The sequence below is a fragment of the Pipistrellus hanaki genome (genome assembly GCF_964339955.1).
Source record: "Pipistrellus hanaki genome assembly, chromosome: 6".
NCBI lineage: Eukaryota > Metazoa > Chordata > Mammalia > Chiroptera > Vespertilionidae > Pipistrellus > Pipistrellus hanaki.
The window spans coordinates 7,500,512-7,518,339 of NC_140508.1; the positions used below are offsets into that span (position 1 = coordinate 7,500,512).

At 54.8% G+C, this 17,828-nt stretch overlaps 2 protein-coding genes across 4 annotated transcripts in view; both read right to left on the bottom strand.

Annotated features, from left to right (window-relative positions):
* NPEPL1 (aminopeptidase like 1) overlaps positions 1-9,001 on the bottom strand; it is a 28,606-nt gene extending 19,605 nt beyond the window's left edge. The window contains exons 1-6 of the mRNA XM_084887255.1: positions 8,754-9,001; positions 7,310-7,495; positions 6,904-7,074; positions 3,984-4,073; positions 3,451-3,532; positions 1,718-1,860 (exon numbers count right to left, since the gene is read on the bottom strand). Of these exons, the coding sequence (XP_084743381.1) occupies positions 1,718-1,860; positions 3,451-3,532; positions 3,984-4,073; positions 6,904-7,074; positions 7,310-7,495; positions 8,754-8,903 (822 nt within the window). The 5' untranslated portion in view covers positions 8,904-9,001. The remainder of the gene's footprint in view (positions 1-1,717; positions 1,861-3,450; positions 3,533-3,983; positions 4,074-6,903; positions 7,075-7,309; positions 7,496-8,753) is intronic.
* Positions 7,381-17,828, bottom strand: part of STX16 (syntaxin 16) — a 142,268-nt gene continuing 131,820 nt past the window's right edge. The window contains exons 8-9 of one of the 3 annotated variants that reach the window (XM_084887263.1): positions 11,084-11,198; positions 7,381-7,495 (exon numbers count right to left, since the gene is read on the bottom strand). In XM_084887263.1, coding sequence (XP_084743389.1) covers positions 11,121-11,198 — 78 coding nt within the window. In that variant the 3' untranslated portion in view covers positions 7,381-7,495; positions 11,084-11,120. Of the gene's footprint in view, positions 7,496-9,221; positions 10,990-11,083; positions 11,199-17,828 lie in introns of those variants that run through there. The other 2 variants (XM_084887266.1, XM_084887264.1) reach the window with 2 other exon arrangements.

A 17,828-nucleotide genomic window follows, 5' to 3' on the forward strand; every position in this document is an offset into this window, starting at 1 on the left:
AGATAGACTGACAAGTCTGGTGTCTTTGTCTATCTAGTGATGGTAAAAACGTGAAGATCTTTTCTGATTAAGTCACTGACAGATCTGCCTGAGAACAAAACTACAGCATACATCTCCTAACACAATCAACATGGAAGCATACATTTCTTCCTATTAAAAGAAGTATGCCCTGGCTGGTAGCTCTGTTGGTTGGAGTGTCATCCCAATACCCCAAAGTCGGGGGTTTGATCTTCAGTCAGGGAACATACAAGAAGCAACCAATGAATGCATAAGTAAGTGAACAACCAATAGATGTCTCTCTCTCTCTCTCTCTCTCTCTCTCTCTCTCTCTCTCACACACACACACACACACACACACAAATACATAAAAAAGAAAATTTAAAAAAAATACAAATTACATTTATTCTATTTACAAGTGTTAATCCATTACTGTTTTCTTCATTTGTACTGTAATATTTATTTTAAGAGTTTTTACAAGCATGAAAATATGTATGGAATTCAATAAAGGAGAATTTGCTATTGGTTAATTCACTATTGGTGTGTGCTTTTTAAAACTTTTGTTATAATTAGTTTCATTTCCTGATTAGTCCTGATAGTAATTTTGTTGTTTGAAGAAGGATGAATGTAATAAATCAAACATGAAATCAAACAAACAGATCACCAACTGTAGGAACCAAATCACTAGAAGGCTAGAAGTACAAAAACCAGTAGCACAATGCCTATCCTAAATATCAACTGACAATGGGGCTCAATGTCTGAGAGGCAGCAGGGAGCGGTGGGGCTTGTGGCAAACGGCAGGTGTAGGCTCTATCCATGGGTCAGCCACCACTGGGCTGCGGCAGAACGCCACCAGGGGGGATGCAGGACAGGCATGGCCAGACCCTCTGAGTTTACAAAAGGTCAGAAATCCAGTCTTTAGGGAGAATTCTTCCTGTTTTTAAAAGTTGGTACCTAATTCAAATGTTAAACACCATGTGGGCCAACAGGACACATCGGTAAGCCACGCAGGCAGCCAATTTTCAGTGTCTGCTCTGTATGAGCTCACTTGTCCTCTCCCTTCTAAAGCTTTCTCTCGGGGATGGTTGATTCTCCTCCTTTCAGACCTCCTCCTGAATAAACCTCACATGTCTGCTCTGAGTCCCTCCCAGTCGTTCTCCCTTAGAGCCCAGCCCAGGCCTGGCGCAGAGTGTGGGGTGAGCTGATGAAGGTGCCCGGCTGGGTGTGGAAGAGGGCAGACTGACATCTCATGTGCATCCATCCCCGAGACAGCCAACTGCAAAAGTCACCCACAGACGTGACTGCTGAGACCTCAGCCTCGTAGCCACACCAGGGGCTTGCCCCTGGGCCCGCATCCCCTGGCTGCACCTAGTGGCCTGCTTTCTGCGTGGTCTATACAGACCACCCTGAGCATTCAGTCCCTGGAAACCTGCTCATTCATCTTCACGCAGAACAGAGACGCCTGATGCCTTGCACGCTGCCTCCCCAGTTCCCCCGGCCCCCCTTTCATCACTTCTGCAGCTTGCTTCTGGATCCTATCCAGTCTTTCTGTTTCCAGAACCCTGTTAGCGGTGGGGCACGTAACTACCCTCTCAGAAGGGGGACTGGGCCCACTGTCTCCCTTCCCGAACCCAGCTCCCCAGAGGTGCGCCCAACAGCACGCTCCGTGCACCCCCTGGTCCCCACACCTGGGACCGCCTGAGCGCGGCCAGCACCTCACCTTCCCTTTGATGCTGAGGCCCCCGGTGTCATAGACGATCCCTTTGCCCACCCATGCAATGGTCTGGGTGGCTCCGTCGGGGGTGTGGCTCAAGACGGCCAGAGCTGGGGGGTGGACGGCGGCTTTGCCAACACCATAGATTCCTACGGGAAGCACAGGGAGGGGCAGTCAGGCTCAGGGTGAACGGAGCAGAGAGACCCAACAGACCCTCCCCCCCCCCCCGCGCCCCTCCCTCCCCCGACATCAGTCCCCTGACAGGAAGTATCCTCAGGCTTTGGGGTATTGCTCCTGGAGAGCTGTGCAGTCCAAGCTGAGCTCCTTGCCCCCTTTCCTGCCCCTGGCCAGTGGGGGATGAGGAATGCAAATTAGTTCCAAAGCTCTGGACTGCAAACAAATTCTATGCGTAGCATTGTTAGGCAAGAAAACCCGCTGAGAAAAAAATATTGTATCGTTCCCAGAAAGAAATGAACAGGATTGCAGAATGAAATGATTTTTGGACAATGCTTCAAGGTTGCTCCAGCCCACGCTTGCTCTCCCTTCCCTGAACCCTCCGTGCACTCAGCACACTGCACCACCCTTTCCGAGCTCACTCCAACTGCTGCCTCACTGTTCAGTTCATGCCCCACCGTGCCGCCGTGGGCACAGTCCATGCCTCGAGTCCCCAAGGAACAGAACTGAAGGATCACAGCAACCAGGACAAGAGCCAATAATGACTGCTGACAAACTCCTGCTCGCCCTGCAAGACCCACTGCAAGGACCCTCCTCTGTGAGCTTTCCCCTACAGGAGTGGCCTCTGCCTTCACTTGTCATCGGCACCTCTAAGGTGACCTTCTCCCTAAGTGTGGGCGAGATCCTGCGACTCACTCCTGCTTGGAGGTGGTGCCAAGACAAGGAGATGAGGTTACAGGGAGACCTTGCTCTGAGGGAAGAAGCTACAGCTTTGTGAGCCGCTGGAGGAGAGGCCCTCGGGGAAAGGAGCGTGAGTCCGAGGCCTGCTGGCAGAGCCATGAGTGTGCCTTGCTGGGAGAACAACCCCAGCCCCGGTCAAGCTTTCAAATGACAGCCGCCCCACTGCACATAGTGGTGGCAGCCTGGGAGACCCTGGCCCAATTCCCTACCCACAGAGCTGTGAGGTCTTGCAGCATCCCTTTATGCACTGCCTCCTGTTCTGGGGCCACAGAGAACAAACACAGGGACCCTCCTCCAGCCAGTCCTACAGCACCGTGTCCTGGTCATCACAGCACCACCGGGGTCAGGAGCGGAGGCGGATGGGCCTAGCAGTCAGGGACGTCTCTCTGAGGGGGGCTTTGAGCTGAGGTGAGCAGGGGAGGGCAGTCCTGCCTGAGGACCTCGGGAAAACATATCCTGGACACAGGAATCTGTAGCGCAGGCCCTGGTGTGGACGTGACTGCATGTATTCGAGGAACAGAAAGGCCCTGATGAGTTGGCCCACGCACCAGGCCAGCAACATGTGAGGAGGCTGGAGAGGGAGCAGGCGGGGGAGGACTTGGACCCTACGGCTTCCAGGATCTGAATCAGAACCTGAACCGCTGCCTCCTTTCTCCCCAGTGACAGTCTGCTTCCCAGGCTCTGGTCTTGGGGTTGGACACGGGCCCGTTTCTTTTAGGACGAAGCCTGGGATGACACACCACGTGCCCAATGCCACTCTGCCAGCCAAGGGCCCCGGAAGCACTCCCCGATGCCCAGTCCCGCACGGAACAGCCCCGACCCACCTCCAAACCCTCTGGTCTTCAGCTCCTCATCCCGGATGATGGTTGGGGCGATCCCTAGATCTTTTCCAACTTTCTTAATCTCCTGGATGTGTTCGTGGAAAAAACAACAACACAAGACATGTGAAGACAGCTTAACTCAAGGCGAGGCCGAGGCTCGGGGCCAAGGCCTAGCTGATGGCTGCGCAGTGGGGGAGGAACCAGGCCTGGACGCCAGCGGCTCTGAGGCTCTTGCTTTGAGTGTGATTAAACCCAGGAGAGAAGGCTGGCCCTCCAACTCTGCAATTTCCTGCAGCTCATGGCTGGAGTTTTGCAGAGGGGCCTTCAAAAGAGGCTCTCCCCTTCCCGCCCTTGGCCTCGGCTGAAGCTGCTGGCCCTGAGAGCTGGGTGGACAGTAGGTCTTTGTCCGCAGCAGCCCCAGGCCTCCCCAGGCAGAGTGCAGAGACTGTGAACACTGTCCCTCTCTGGCCTCCAGCCTTCCTGTGACCCTCCCCGGGGTCTACCGCCATCCAACCCTGGCCATCAGGGCCACGCACCTCAAGGAAGGTGTCTGTGTTCATCTCATTGCAGGGTGTGTCCACAATGCGGGCTGCCAGCCGTACGCCCTCCGTGGCATTTGTCAGGCACTAGGAAAAGACAGAGGCTGTCACTGGGCTGTGAGACCAGGTAGAAGGGGCTGTCCCTCCTTCCCCTGGTGACTGAAAGGTGTCAGAGGCACTCGTCACCTGGGGGAGGTTGCGGGGCTGCTGACAAAACGGCAAGGGGCAGGTGGAGGGGGAAGCGAGAGTCAAGCTGCCTGCTCTCACTCCCCAGCTCCTGACCACCCAGCGATCTACAGAGTGCCAGTGACCCTTCGGCCTGGCTGGCACCCGACCTTCCTTTCCAAGCCTCCTCTCCTGCTGCTGTGCTCCTCATGGCAGCAGGTGACCCTTGTGCTTGGCCTCCTGGGTCTGCAAGACCTGGGCATCCCCACCTGTGGCATCTGCCATCCCCACCTCCTCTCTCAGGGGGAGGTGCTACCCTTTATTAAGAGCATGACTAAGCTCCTCAGACACACTGTTGAAGCCTCAACCCCCACTAGGATGGTATCAGGAGGCCTCTGGGAGGTCAACGGGGTGGGGCCCCTGGATGGGATTAGTGTTTCTACAAGCACGCTCTCTGCCCTGTAAGGCACAGCAAGGAGGTGGCCGCCTGAAGGCCAGGGAGGGAGCTCTCAGCAGAACCCTCCCTGACCGCCGACTTCCAGCTCCAGAACTGAGAGGTAGATGTCTGTTGGTTAAGCTGCCTTGTCTGTGGCATTTCCTCATGGCAGCCTGACTGCCCAATACACCCCCCTTCTCTTCTCGTGAAGACCCCAGCCATCCCGAGGCACTGCTCAGAGGTCACGCCCCCAGAAGCTCCTCTGGATCTTTCCAGAGTAAAAGCACTCCCCACTGGCCCTCAGGGAGGCGTTTTTCTGATGTGAGCCCCTTGTGAGTGTGTTGTAGACCTGAGCCCACCCTTGTTTTCCTGGTCACCTGATGCCATTCTGCTCTGAGACAGAAGAGAGGGAAGAAACAGGCAGACCTGCCTTGTGCAGCCCATCCCCCACCCAGCACCCCAGGCAGGCCACCACAGGGACTTCAGGCAGGGGCACACTATGTGTACAGACCAGAAACTAGCTGCCCCAGCCCCACCCCCCCAACCGGCCTTTCTGCTGAGAACCCCCTTCTCGCTTTTGCTTCTGCCCTGACCTGCAAGTTTTCTGCTTTCTCTCATTTGTCTCTGCCCCAGTCCATCCCCCCAGCCACCCCCAAGCTCCAGACAGGCAGCGATATTAAAAGAGAAAAGCTGTGCAGGTCTGGCGGGGGCGCAGACAGCAGCATGTTCATCTGTGCCTCGTCTGGCCCCACGGGGTCAGGAGGGCAGGCTCCGGACAGCGCCAGCCCGCCACCTCCCAGGCCCCGACCAATTGCTGCGCGAGCTCTGCCTGCTCCGAGGTAATTAAACCCCAAAGCCTAAAAGGCAGAGCTACAGGACTTGACAGCTCCGATATGAGATGTGCCTGCGGGTCCCGGTGACTGTCAGCGGGCTCTCCCCAGGGGAGGCCCAGGTCCCCACCTGTGGGCGTCACACACACAAATCCATTGCTCATCTCTGACGCAGCCGCCCGCTGCTGGGAAGCGCGTCAATGCCCCAGACTGGTCTCGAAGGAGGCCAGCGGCCGCCTCGCAGACCCGGTGAGCAAGCTCTCCCACGCAGCTGACGCGGGCCGGGAGCAGAGAGCACGCAGGGCCACGCGGACCTGGAAAGAGCTTGTGCCTCATCACCTCAGCTTCCTCGCCACACACACAGGATCATTCATCCCATCCATGTTTACTGGAGCACCTACTGGGTGCCACACTGGGCTTAGCATCCCAAGATGTGCAAGAGACTCCAGTTCCGCAGAGACCTGAGTCCAGCAGAGACCACAACATGCCCTTCCGTTCTAGGCCAGTGACCCGGAGGAGACCAGGAAGCGGAGGGGGCTGGGGCCCAACGTGAGGAAAGGCCAGAGGAGCTAGCAGCACCTCCTGGGCTCACAATTCCAGACAGACGGCGGCAGCAGTGAAAGACTGACTCCACTCCTCGCCGGAGGGGCCCCAGAAAGTCACCTCCTGTCTCTGAGCCTCAGTGTGCTCGGCTCCATAATGGCAATCACAACAGGGCCCACCTCACGGGCTGTTGTGAAAACTCAGTGATCGCACCGGTGAGAGTGTACACCGCGGCTCAGCGCAGGGCCCGGTTCCTGACAAGCACTGGGAAGACATGGTGCTCGTGTGTCAGGCGGTGGGGAGGGCCCCGGGGCAGCAGGGCCAGGTCAGGACCATTGCAGCCGTCCGGGAGAGCAGGAGGGGTGGCTGGGGCACCCCGAGGCACCGGGCAGTTGAGCCAAGTCCTGGGAAAATCATGTGTCAGAACAGGCCCCTGCCCTCCAGGAGCTCCGGGCTGACAGTGACAGCCTTCCCGAGAGAGAAGGGGAGATGGGAGAGGACGGCGCAGGTGTGGCTGCTGGAACCGGACTGGAGGTGGGGAGGGCAATGGCACGTGGGTGGGATCTGATATGGTCACACTACAGAGGGAAGCTGACACTGCATCCACCTAAGGCCTTGCCTAGTTCCCAAAGGGTCGTCCTGAGGTTCCGGGGAGATAACATGTGGGAAAGCGTCCGTAGAGGGGTATGTGACATGTATGTGCACAGGATGACTAGCATTCCAACATGAGAGAGCCTGGCACTGCTTAGGTGCTCAGCAGACACCTGACCGGCTGGACAATACCATGTCCTAAAAACAAAGGGCACCGAGGGAGCGAGCGGGAGGCGCAGCGGTTAGGAAAGGCCTCTGGGGCCTCCTCAGGAAAAACAGCGGCCCCACCATCCTCCCCACAAGGGAGAGGCGCTTGCTCCCCAGTCCCCCCTCCCCGCGGCCAGACACCCACTTGCAGTGCGGACACTTCCAGCGGCCCGTTGTCCTGTCCCACCAGGAAGAACTCCACCGTGACGGTCCTCTTCTCGGCGCGTCTGGCGGCGCCGGAGCGGAGGGTGAAGAGCGGGAAGGCGCGGGCCAGGGCGCAGGCGGAGGCGAAGGCGTCGGCCCGCTCGCACACCATCTGCGCAGAGGAGAGCAGTGAGGGGCGGCGGGCAGGCCACGGCCCGGGGGCTGCCCTCAGGCCCGGAGGCCGCCCCACACCGTGTGGACACAGGAGGCCTCCCGGACCCAGGCCTAACCGCCCGGCCTAGACCCGAGTCTGGATCTGGGTCTCATGGGCCTACACAACGGTTCTGGGGCCGGAGCGTCCCGGTGCGCTGGAACCGGTGGCAGTGCCCGCGGGCCGGACCACTCACCACGATGCAGCGGTGCGTCCCGGGCGGCAGGCAGGTCCGCGCGAGCCGGGTGACGAAGTGCGCGGCCGAGGGGCTGTTGTGGCGGCTCACGCGCGAGGGCAGCGCGGCCACGGCGGCGCAGTTGAGGTAGAGGGGGCAGCTGTCCGTGGGGTTGGGGTTGAGCGTGCCCAGCGCGGCCTGCCACAGCTGTGGGAGGAGAGGAGGTCAGGCGGCCAGGCGAGGTCAGACCCCTCCCCCCCAGGTGAGGTCAGACCCCCCCTCCCCAGGCGAGGTCAGACCCCCCCATGTGAAGTCAGACCCCCCCAGGCGAGGTCAGACCCACCCAGGTGAGGTCAGACCCCCCAGGCGAGGTCAGACCCCCCAGATGAGGTCAGACCCCTCCCCCCCAGGTGAGGTCAGACCCCCCCTCCCCAGGCGAGGTCAGACCCCCCCATGTGAAGTCAGACCCCCCCAGGCGAGGTCAGACCCACCCAGGTGAGGTCAGACCCCCCAGGCGAGGTCAGACCCCCCAGATGAGGTCAGACCCCTCCCCCCCAGGTGAGGTCAGACCCCCCCTCCCCAGGCGAGGTCAGACCCCCCCCATGTGAAGTCAGACCCCCCCAGGCGAGGTCAGACCCACCCAGGTGAGGTCAGACCCCCCAGGCGAGGTCAGACCCCCCAGATGAGGTCAGACCCCTCCCCCCCAGGTGAGGTCAGACCCCCCCTCCCCAGGCGAGGTCAGCACCCCCCCCATGTGAAGTCAGACCCCCCCAGGCGAGGTCAGACCCCCCCCAAGTGAGGTCAGACCCCCCAGGCGAGGTCAGACCCTCCCAGGCGAGGTCAGACCCACCCAGGTGAGGTCAGACCCACCCAGGTGAGGTCAGACCCCCCAGGCGAGGTCAGACCCCCCCAGATGAGGTCAGACCCCTCCCCCCCAGGTGAGGTCAGACCCCCCCATGTGAGGTCAGACCCCCCAGGCGAGGTCAGAGCCCCCCAGATGAGGTCAGACCCCTCCCTCCAAGTGAGGTCAGACCCCTCCCCCCCAGGTGAGGTCAGACCCCTCCCCCCCAGGTCAGGTCAGACCCCTCCCCCCTAGGTGAGGTCAGACCCGGCCAGGGGGCCGGCGTGGGCCGTGCGGAGTGTGGCCACGGAGTGTGGCTGGTGTGTGCTCACAGTGCACCTGCGGCTGGCAGGGCGGCCCGGGCCGGTGTGCGGTGGGCTGGGCGGTGTGGGCTGCTTTACTGGGACGCGGGGAACCAGGCTGGGCCCGCAGGTGCCCCCGGGAGCGGGGCGAGTGGGCCCGCCGCGGGCCTGGAGGGAGGCCGTGCCCTCGAGGAGGCCCGGGCGGGAGCCGGTCTCGTCGAGGCGGCGCTGGGCCCAGAGGCCGGCCTGGCGCGGCGCCGGCGGGAGCGGGGCGGGCAGGCCGGGCGGCCCCGCGCCCTCAGCGGCGGCGCGGCCCGCTCACCTCCTCGGTGACCCGGGGCTGCAGCTTCCCGCGGACGTGGCTCCAGGGCACGCGGAGCAGGTGGGGCAGCTGGCCCAGCAGCAGCAGCGGCCGGCTCTGCGGGTCCGCGTCCCCCGCGCTCGCCAGGAACTGCAGCCCCACGTTCGCCATCTTCGCCGCCCGCCCGCGGCCCCGCCGCCCCGCTCCCTCCGGCCGGGCCCGGCGCCGCCCCGGCCTCCCCGCCGGCCCCGCCTCCCGCCGCCCGGCCGCTCGCGAGACGTGCAGGGCGCGGCCGGGCGCAAGGGGGCGCGCGGGGCGGAGGCCCGGCGCGGACCCCGAGGCCCGGGCCCCAACTCCGAGCAGGCCCCGAGCGCCAGGCCCGGCTCCGAGGCCTCCGCGCCGAGCAGGCCCAGACCCGCAGGCCGCCCTCCAGCCGGAAGCACCGCGCGGACGGCGAGGGCCTGGCCGCAGCCGCCCCGCAGCGCCCACCGTCCTTGGACATGAGCCCCGAGCAGGCCCGGCTCCTAGGGAGGCGGCCCCAGGTCTCCGAGGACCCAGGCAGGCAGGCTGGCCTAACCGCACCGCCTGGCCCGGTGGGACTCAGAGTGATTTCTGGACCCGTGCCAGCGCCAAGTTGTTAAAGCCCCTGCCTGGCACTGCCAGGCGTCTCCTTCCTCACTGAATGGATTCCTCCATGATGCTCAGGCCCTTGCTCTGTCCGGGGTGGCCACTTATAAATCCAGGTCACTGCCTTGTTTAGTGCGGGACCCCTCCCCCCCCTCCCCTCCACCTCCCACCTGTTAGCAACAGCCTGGTCAAGCCACAGGCTCATCCAATTTGGGGAGAGAGGAGGGTATAGGAGAAGGGGAAGTTAGTGGTTTACAAGACAGCACCAGAGTTATCTGTCATTGAAGAGGGGCGGTGCCTGAAGGGTGTTGGGGGCACCTTGTGGATGGTGGAAGATGTTGGTGAGGGTCCTGGCTCCTGCTGTGGCTCAGATCCAAGATTTGGGGATTGATGGCCCAGTTGTGGAAGCTGTACCCAAGTCACTTAAAAATAAAAATGTTACCCACCCATCCTGCCCACGGCCCAATAGCCGAAGGCCTTTTGGTTGGCACCCCTCTTCTTACTGTTTCCTGTTCAGGATCAGCCTTTGAAATAGCAAAGCCGACTCCCTAGTGTGGCACCCAAGGCGCTCAGAGCGCCCCTCTCCTGCCTCCCTCTTCCTCACCTGCAATCCAACCACAGCCACACTTTCACTTCCCTGCTGCTCCCTCCCTGCTCCTTGGAAGCACCCCACTAGCCTGGAGCTTCAGCATTCTGCAGGCGGGTCTTTTTGTCTGCCTTCTTCTCCAGCACCGGGCACAGAGCAGGTGCTCAAAACAGTTTTTGAATGGCGCAATGAATTCCTTCGAAACCCTCAGCTTTCCGACATAAAAGTCAGTGCTAATTGGATCTTATTTTCTTCAAAAGATTTTGCAGCAGCTGAATGTTTTCACACATTTGTAAAGGGTATGAAGAGCACGTATGAAGATCTATCACTCTTTTCTTGTTTGCAAACACATTGCAGGCAAGCGCAGGGCTTTCTAGCAGGGGCGAGGCCACAGGGGACCGTCCCAGAGGGGAGGGAGGGAGGCTGGGGCTGGTGGATGAAATGGGACTCCCACAGGCAAAGAAGAAGGCGAAGGCATCTCAATGGGGAGAGGCCGGCGAGAAAGACCAGACCCCGGTGTTCCCGGAGACACCGGAGAACAGAGAAGGGAAGAATGGGTGATGGCAGTGGGTTGGGGAGTCTGAATCACTCCATCTACTTTTGCAAACTGTGGATGGATCCAAGAAGTGTTTCAGAAAGCCAGATGCTGGTGCTCTGTGTACGGGGAGCTGGAAAGGAAAGGAACTGTCGGTGATGAGATGATTTTGGAGGTTCTTTCCTTTTAGATGGCCCCAAGACAGGACGAACAAGATGATTCAATGCAACCATGTTTATTGAACACTTATTCCACACAAAGCAAGAAAAAAAATGGGATGTGCTTGTTGGAAGCAGACATTACTGATTCTGATTTTAAGCCACCCCTGAATCAAAGAAACCCAAACTAAACAGAACATTAAGGAATTATTCCACTTCAAATGCCTGACCATTTCCTCAAATGCAGCCCGTGACAGACACAAATACCTCCCTGGAAAGGACACTTTCCACTGCACTTTCCAGACTTCGGACTGAGACAGGCGCACTTTGTTCAGATGTATTTTTATGAAGCTGTTAATCCACAGGTTGGAATATATTTCACCATCAATGAAAAACTCACCTTAATTACATTTTCTTTTAAAAATGCAAATGCAAAGTAACTTACCAGATCTTTAATGCAATCCGAGAAGTAACTTAGGTGTTTAGTGACTTGAGACTCCTTCCAAATTCAAGTGGGTGTTCAGACTTACTTTAGGAATTGAGGAAAAGGCTAAAAACTTCTGGAAGAAATCAGAATAAAGGGCCCAGGACTTATTAGGAAGTTTTGGGATACAGTTCATATTCTAGACACATTTCTGAATGATATCGTGTGAGATGGCTCTGGGTGTGTGAGTGTACACGCCTGTGTTCACCGCATGCTGGAGCTTACCTGCACTAAACCCACTAATCCCTGCTCAGACCCAACCCACAGCCACAAAGCTCCAGATCCCACCACCCCTCATGTGATGAAGGAAACACTGACCACCCACCGACCATGAGAGCACTTGTTTTATCTTTCTAGTGTTTTGATTTATTCATTCAATATAGATTTGTTGAATATCAATTCTGAAGAGTTCCAGGCTGGGTCAGACTTTGGGGATATAGTGGGGGAGGGGTGTGGTTTTGTGTGTGTGTGTGTGTGTGTGTGTGTGTGCGCACGCGCACACACACACACACACAGGCATGTGCAAGGGAGGGGAGCAAATACAGCAGTGAAGCTCAGGAATCCAGACCCTGGGAGCCGAGTCTTGAGGATATTGGAGTTGGGTCCTAAGGGTGAGGTGTGTGCCAGGCAGGCTGATCCCAGACAAGGAAATCCTTCAGCAAGGCCCAAAGTACTAAAGGGTGCGGTCCAGTCCAGAACCATCAAAAGCTCTAGTGATATGGGCTGGGTGTGGGATGTACTCCAAGCCAAGGAGTTTGGACTTGACCTTGTGGGTAACTGCAAGCCAGGGGAAATGCCTCAGCCAGGACTGGCGTGAAGCAGAGGTGGGGCTCGTGCCTGGGAGAGAATGGCCTGCTGTTTCCTTCTCCACAGGAGGAAGCCGAGGAAGGGCTCAGCACCAGCCACCTGCATCCGTGGCCTTCTGGGAGCAGCCGGCCTAGAAGGCAGCCCACCTGCCAGAACTCCGCCTTCCCTCACCTGCCCCCGCGGCCTGCACGCCAGGGAATGCCTTGGTCACACTGTCAATACTGTCAGATGTGGCCCCGGCCGGGTAGCTCAGTTGGCTGGAGAGAAGTCCTGTACACCAAAAGGTGGAAGGTTTGATCCTTGGTTGAGAGGCAACTGGTCAATGTTTCTCTCTCTCAAATCAATTTTAAGAAATTGTCAGATGTGCCACCTGAAGATCTGCACTCAGGGTTCCCCAAAGGATTGAAAAATGAACTAATCACCATGAAAATAACATGAAACTCTTGAAAAATGCATTAATTTATGGAAAAGTTGAGAAGCTGGTATAAATTATACTCGTTTTTTTTCTGCACCATTTAAATTATTTGCATACACTTAATCCTCAGTGCATCTTTCTTAGGAACAGGGACATAGTCTCCAAACTCCCTCCCCCCACCCCGAGTCACAGTAACTTCCTGATCATATATCCATGACAATTTGTCATTGAAGCAATGCTACTACAAAAAAAAAAAAAAAAAAAAAAGACATTGGAATTTCTTGAGTTGTCCCCAAAATTTCCTTCATCGTCTTTTCTCTTAAAATCGGAATCCAGATAAGAATCAGACATCCCACCTGCTTGTCCCCTTGAATGTAGAACTGCCCCTGCCTTCTCTCCTAGAGGTCCCACAGTCTGGCCTCTCCAGGTTGTTTCCTTATGTGAGATCCTATGTGAACGTTTTTTTGGCAACAATACATATTGTTTTCCATGGCATCCAATCAGAAGCCACGTAACCCATGCAAGCTCCCCTAACTGGCCAAGGCTGGTTGCTTGGTTTTCACGGGTTCACATGGTGAAGATGTAAACCATTCTTCGTAATGAGTAGAACTAGGGTCAGTTTCCTCCTTCCAATGTGTAGTTTGAAGCTGAGAACAACAATAGGATGCTCTGTGTCCCGTGGCTTTCCCCCCTCCCCCCTGGCTTTTTTGTGCAATGGCAGTGTCTGTCTGAATCAAGCATCAGCTGCACCAACTCCTCCTTCCACACACAGCACCTGCTGTTTTATTAAATTTATTTTTAAATCCTCACCTCACAATATGGAGGATATTTTTTCCATTGATTTTTAGAGAGAGTGGAAGGAAGGGGGTGAGGGACAGAGAGTGAGAGAGAAACATTGCTGTGAGAGAGAGAGAAACATTGCTGTGACATCCATTGGCTGTCTCTAACATGTGCCCCAACTATCTGGGGATCAAACCTGCAATCCAAAACTTGCAATCCAGGTATGTGCCCTTGACTGGGAATTTAACCCAAGACCCTCTGGTGTGCAGGCCAATGCTCCAACCACTGGGGAATACCGGCCAGGTATCCACCATTCTTGTGTACAGACCTCTTTGCCTTCCCTCTCCCCAAGACTGCACTGTGAGGCTCAGTGCAGAGCTGAAGATGCAGAACCTGTTCCTCAACAAAGGATTCCAAGATGGCGACAGCGGAGCACTGAGCCGGAAGTGGGTCCCGGGTGAGTGCGAAGGCTGCGTGCTCGGGAGCTGCCCTGTCCCCCTGGCTTGTGTGTATCTTCCAGTATCATGGCCCGCTGTTCCCCGCACCGAGGCTGCTGAGCCCACCAGACCGGGTCCTTGCCTTTTACAAACAATCCTATCTGTTTTTGAGCGCTTCTGTCCTTTCTCAGCTCACTGTGTTTCTCCCTTGCCCAACTCCAGACTCAGCCATTCCTTCAATAAATCTGTCCCATGAATCAGAACAATGGGTGTCTAGAAACCCAGGTTTGTGTGGGAGGTAAGCTCACTGCTCCCCAGTCATTGTTTATGATCCTTTCAGAGGCCAGGAGTAAGATTGGTTTTCTTAATCTCATGAGGCCACAATTCCTTCAATTCAAACCCCACGCTGCTGCCACCGGATCTGTCTCCATCTCCCACCGTGAGAACCTGGTCCCAGCCTCCCTTCTAGGGACACTCACTCGCCCTTTCCTACAACACTCAGCAGACAGCCTCCATCCCTGGCAACAGACTTAACCCCTGAAGTTCAAGATTTCTCTACTGTCTTGTTCTGTTCTCAGAATGCATCCCACTGATCGAGTCAGAATTTATTGGTTTTCTGTGTGGTCTATCTGGTGTACATCTAATTCCAGCACTCTTGTCTGTATTCAATGTAAGGCTTTGCTGTGCTCATTTCTCTTCCATTTCCATTTTTTGAATACATAAAACATTTCTATGGTTGAAACTGCAAAAAGGAAAGCTCTTGGGAACCTCCTGGGCCTCCCACCCTATCCTCCTCACTCATCCTTCCACAGGAGAGCATTCTTATTAGTTTTTTGTTTATCTTCCCTGGGTTTTATCTTTTTCTTTTTTTAAAAAAATACCAGGTCATATATATTCATGTATCTGACACAAAAGATAGCTCATTGCATGCAATCTTTTGCACTTTCCCTCAAAAGCACATTTTGCAATGTCATCTAAAGCTTGGTGTTCTTACCTTCCAATATCAGTGGGGTTAGACACGGTGTTAATAAAAATGTACTCGGGGAGCCATTTCTTAATGACGGAAAGCATTCCTTCTCACATCAGTTTCTAGGACGTTCCGATAGAACAAGGGGGCTGAACGACTTGTTCTTGGAGGTCCTTTGTCATGCTCAAGGGCACGGTGTCAGGTGGCAATAACCCTCTGTCTCAGGCACTGAATACCTATTTACTTCTGCACACCAGCAAAATTATGTTTTTGCAGTTGCAAAGTTTTCAAGGGCATATGAAGACCTGAGGGGGCGGTGCTACAGGGAGGCAGAGAGAAATCATTAACAGACCGCATGCTGGCTCCACATTCCTGGAAACAGCCAGCGTATGAAATGGAGATGTATAGAAAAGCAAGGCGAAGGGCAAATGTGTATTTTGATGGAGAATTCTTTTCTTTAGAAAACCTTCCCTTGCAGGGCCCTTTGAGCAGGATGTTTCTCTAGAGCATTGAACATGATTCACTCCTTAGAACCCTGAGTCACACTTTTCCCAGAAACACCTTGTGTCAAACAACACCTCTATCTGTAGTGTCTAAATGCGGATCTTTTTAAAAAGTAGAAGGGCTTGGTGGCTGAGCAGTGTGAGAAAAGGGTGGGGGAGGAAAAATGAACCAGGTTTGTTCGTTTTTCTAAGGGCCATGAGAAGGAAATTAAACTTTCCTCTCACTAAATCTGAAGGTTCCATCTTTTAGGCTGGTTCGGAGTCACTGATGAGAAGCACTGAAGAGGGGCAACCTCACTTCTACCACAATGCAGGTTCAAATGCCAGACTGCAAAGACCACGTATCCCTTCTTGATGATTTATGAAACTGGAGGGACATTCTAAACCAATTTAGCAAAATAAAAAGGACATTCCAATCAGGGTAATGTCATGGTTCTAAGATCTTAGTAAATTCAGCAATACTTACACATTATCTATGAGAACCAGAAAAATACATTTTGAAGTCTTCTTAACATGCTGGGAACACAGTATAAAGCCCTATTTTAAAGACACGACTTGTTATATTATGGACTTGGCAGCCCATGAAACCTAGTGTATGCACCACGAGTTCCCCTCTTTTGTTTTTCTTTAAGTGCGCGGTTACACTCCATTTCCCAATACTCTGGGAGCGGGAGAAAAGGGAAGAGGGGAGGTGGGTGGGGGAGAGTGGCTTGCTGGGACCAGAACTCTCCAGAGGGGGCTGCAGAAACTGGAGGGGACGGAGCGATGGGGATGGCAACCACCCGGAGACATACCGGGTCCGGGCTCACGGCCTGCGGGCATGCCCGCATCGTGGCAAGGACCTCCGCAGCTGTTGTGCAAAATACAGGATGTGTGCCTGCGTGGAGCACGGCGGAAGTGCTGAAGTTCTGTATATATTTAATAATTAGCATGAACTGAAGGTACTGTCATTGTTTAACTCAGCCGACCTTTTAAATGGATAACCAACCTTGAGGCTTAATTGGATTTAAAAAAATCAATTTCTAGCCATAGCACGGTGTGGGAACGAAGTGCTACATTTTCGGGCAACTGTTAAATCGGTTTTGCTGGAGACTATGTTTTTATTATTTATGTTAAAATGGCACGATCCATCTTGGTAGGCGTTTTGTGCATAACATATACTTTTCTGAAACAGCCACAAATGCCCACATACGCGCACCAAGTCACGTCATACAGAATCATTCCTTTCCGCTCCCTGGCAGGCTTAGTCACCAGCAGCAATCTCTTCGCACCAATTACACGAAAAACCGAGCGAGGGATAATGACATACCACTGTCTGCAAACCTCTCTCAGCCTCAATCGTGTCTCATCTTTGCAACAGGAAAAAAATCCTTGAGGAAGCTTTTACCAAATCACATCTTGACCATTAAATCTTTCTTGAAGGTCATTTAATTTTATGCACAGAAATGAACAATTAAAATGGCAAAAGCAGTGCTGGTCGTGACATGAGAACAGGGAAGATTCTAGTGCACCCGGGGTTACACTAGCCAGGTGACCTCGGCAAGCCCGCACCTGGGTCTCCATCAACCCATCTGGAAAAGGGGCGGCGGATGAGACAGAAGCCTATTACAGTGTCCTGAGTCAGAACACCATGTTAAAAAATATCTGATTCCCTCAGCTCTTCCTCGGAGAAAGAGAACAAATGATGCAAAGCCAAGCCCTTTAGCCTCCATTATGACATGTTTTCATGAAATGAGAGAAATGGCGATTACTAATGGCAGAATTTGGATGATTAGCTAAAAGCAATTCTAGAATAATAGTTGACCAGCAGAAAACACTAAACCCAGGGGTTTATTCTAAGCTTGGTCTGAATGTACACTGTGTTGAATGCCGTTTCCTTGAAATGGTCCATTTTACCCAGATGACGAGCTCAAGAGCAGGCCCACACAATTACCCTGAGCATTCAGGACAGTGCAGAGAGCTCATGAGGACGACTGGGCAAATGACTGTTTGTTTTTGCCTTCACTGGCCAGGTCACTGCAAAGTCTGTGCCTCTGACTCTGGAAATGTTCCTACAGCGTAAGAAGACTCCACCCGAGACCGGGAAAATGGCGTCACGGTCAGTGTGGAGTGGGATGCAGGACACAGAGCCATGCGTGCTGCCCAGCGACCCCAAGTCCCGGACCTGAGCCACTTCCTGATGGGTTTGGAGAAGTCTGTCCCCCACTGAGCCCTGACTGGTTCCCTCTAACACCCATCTTTTGGAAAGGGGTTGTTTGCCTTATTTTTCAAAACAAAATTAAACTAAACCATCAGGCAACAGGATGAGAGGTGGCATCTGGGTGGTCAAGGGAGTCTGGAGAGAGAAAATGTAGTTTTTAAAGGCTAACACAGAAATTGACCACTCAAGGCCCGAATTTATATGCAGGCACAGTGCTAAGTTCCAAAATGTAGCAACATCAAGTGAACCAAGTCTGCCTGACTGTCTTAGAAGAAAAGGAAACTCATGATAACTCATCAAAGAATCAACACCTCCAAACCGCTATCTAACCCTGCCACGAGCTAATGGTTGTCTTCCTGAGAAGCCACATGAGCCAAGTCTCTCTACGTGGCTCCCACATTTCGACTGAAGTAAGGGACCTGGTTGTCTAAATGAAGCCAGTACACAGGACAAACAACATGGCATGCTTTCAATGCAGACAGTCTACACCAGGCCAGGAGTACACAGATACAACAGATGGGCCAGGAAGAGTCCTGAGTTACTCAAACTCTGTGAAATAGCAGAGTTCTCAGAGGATGGTCAGCACGTTCAGCAGGG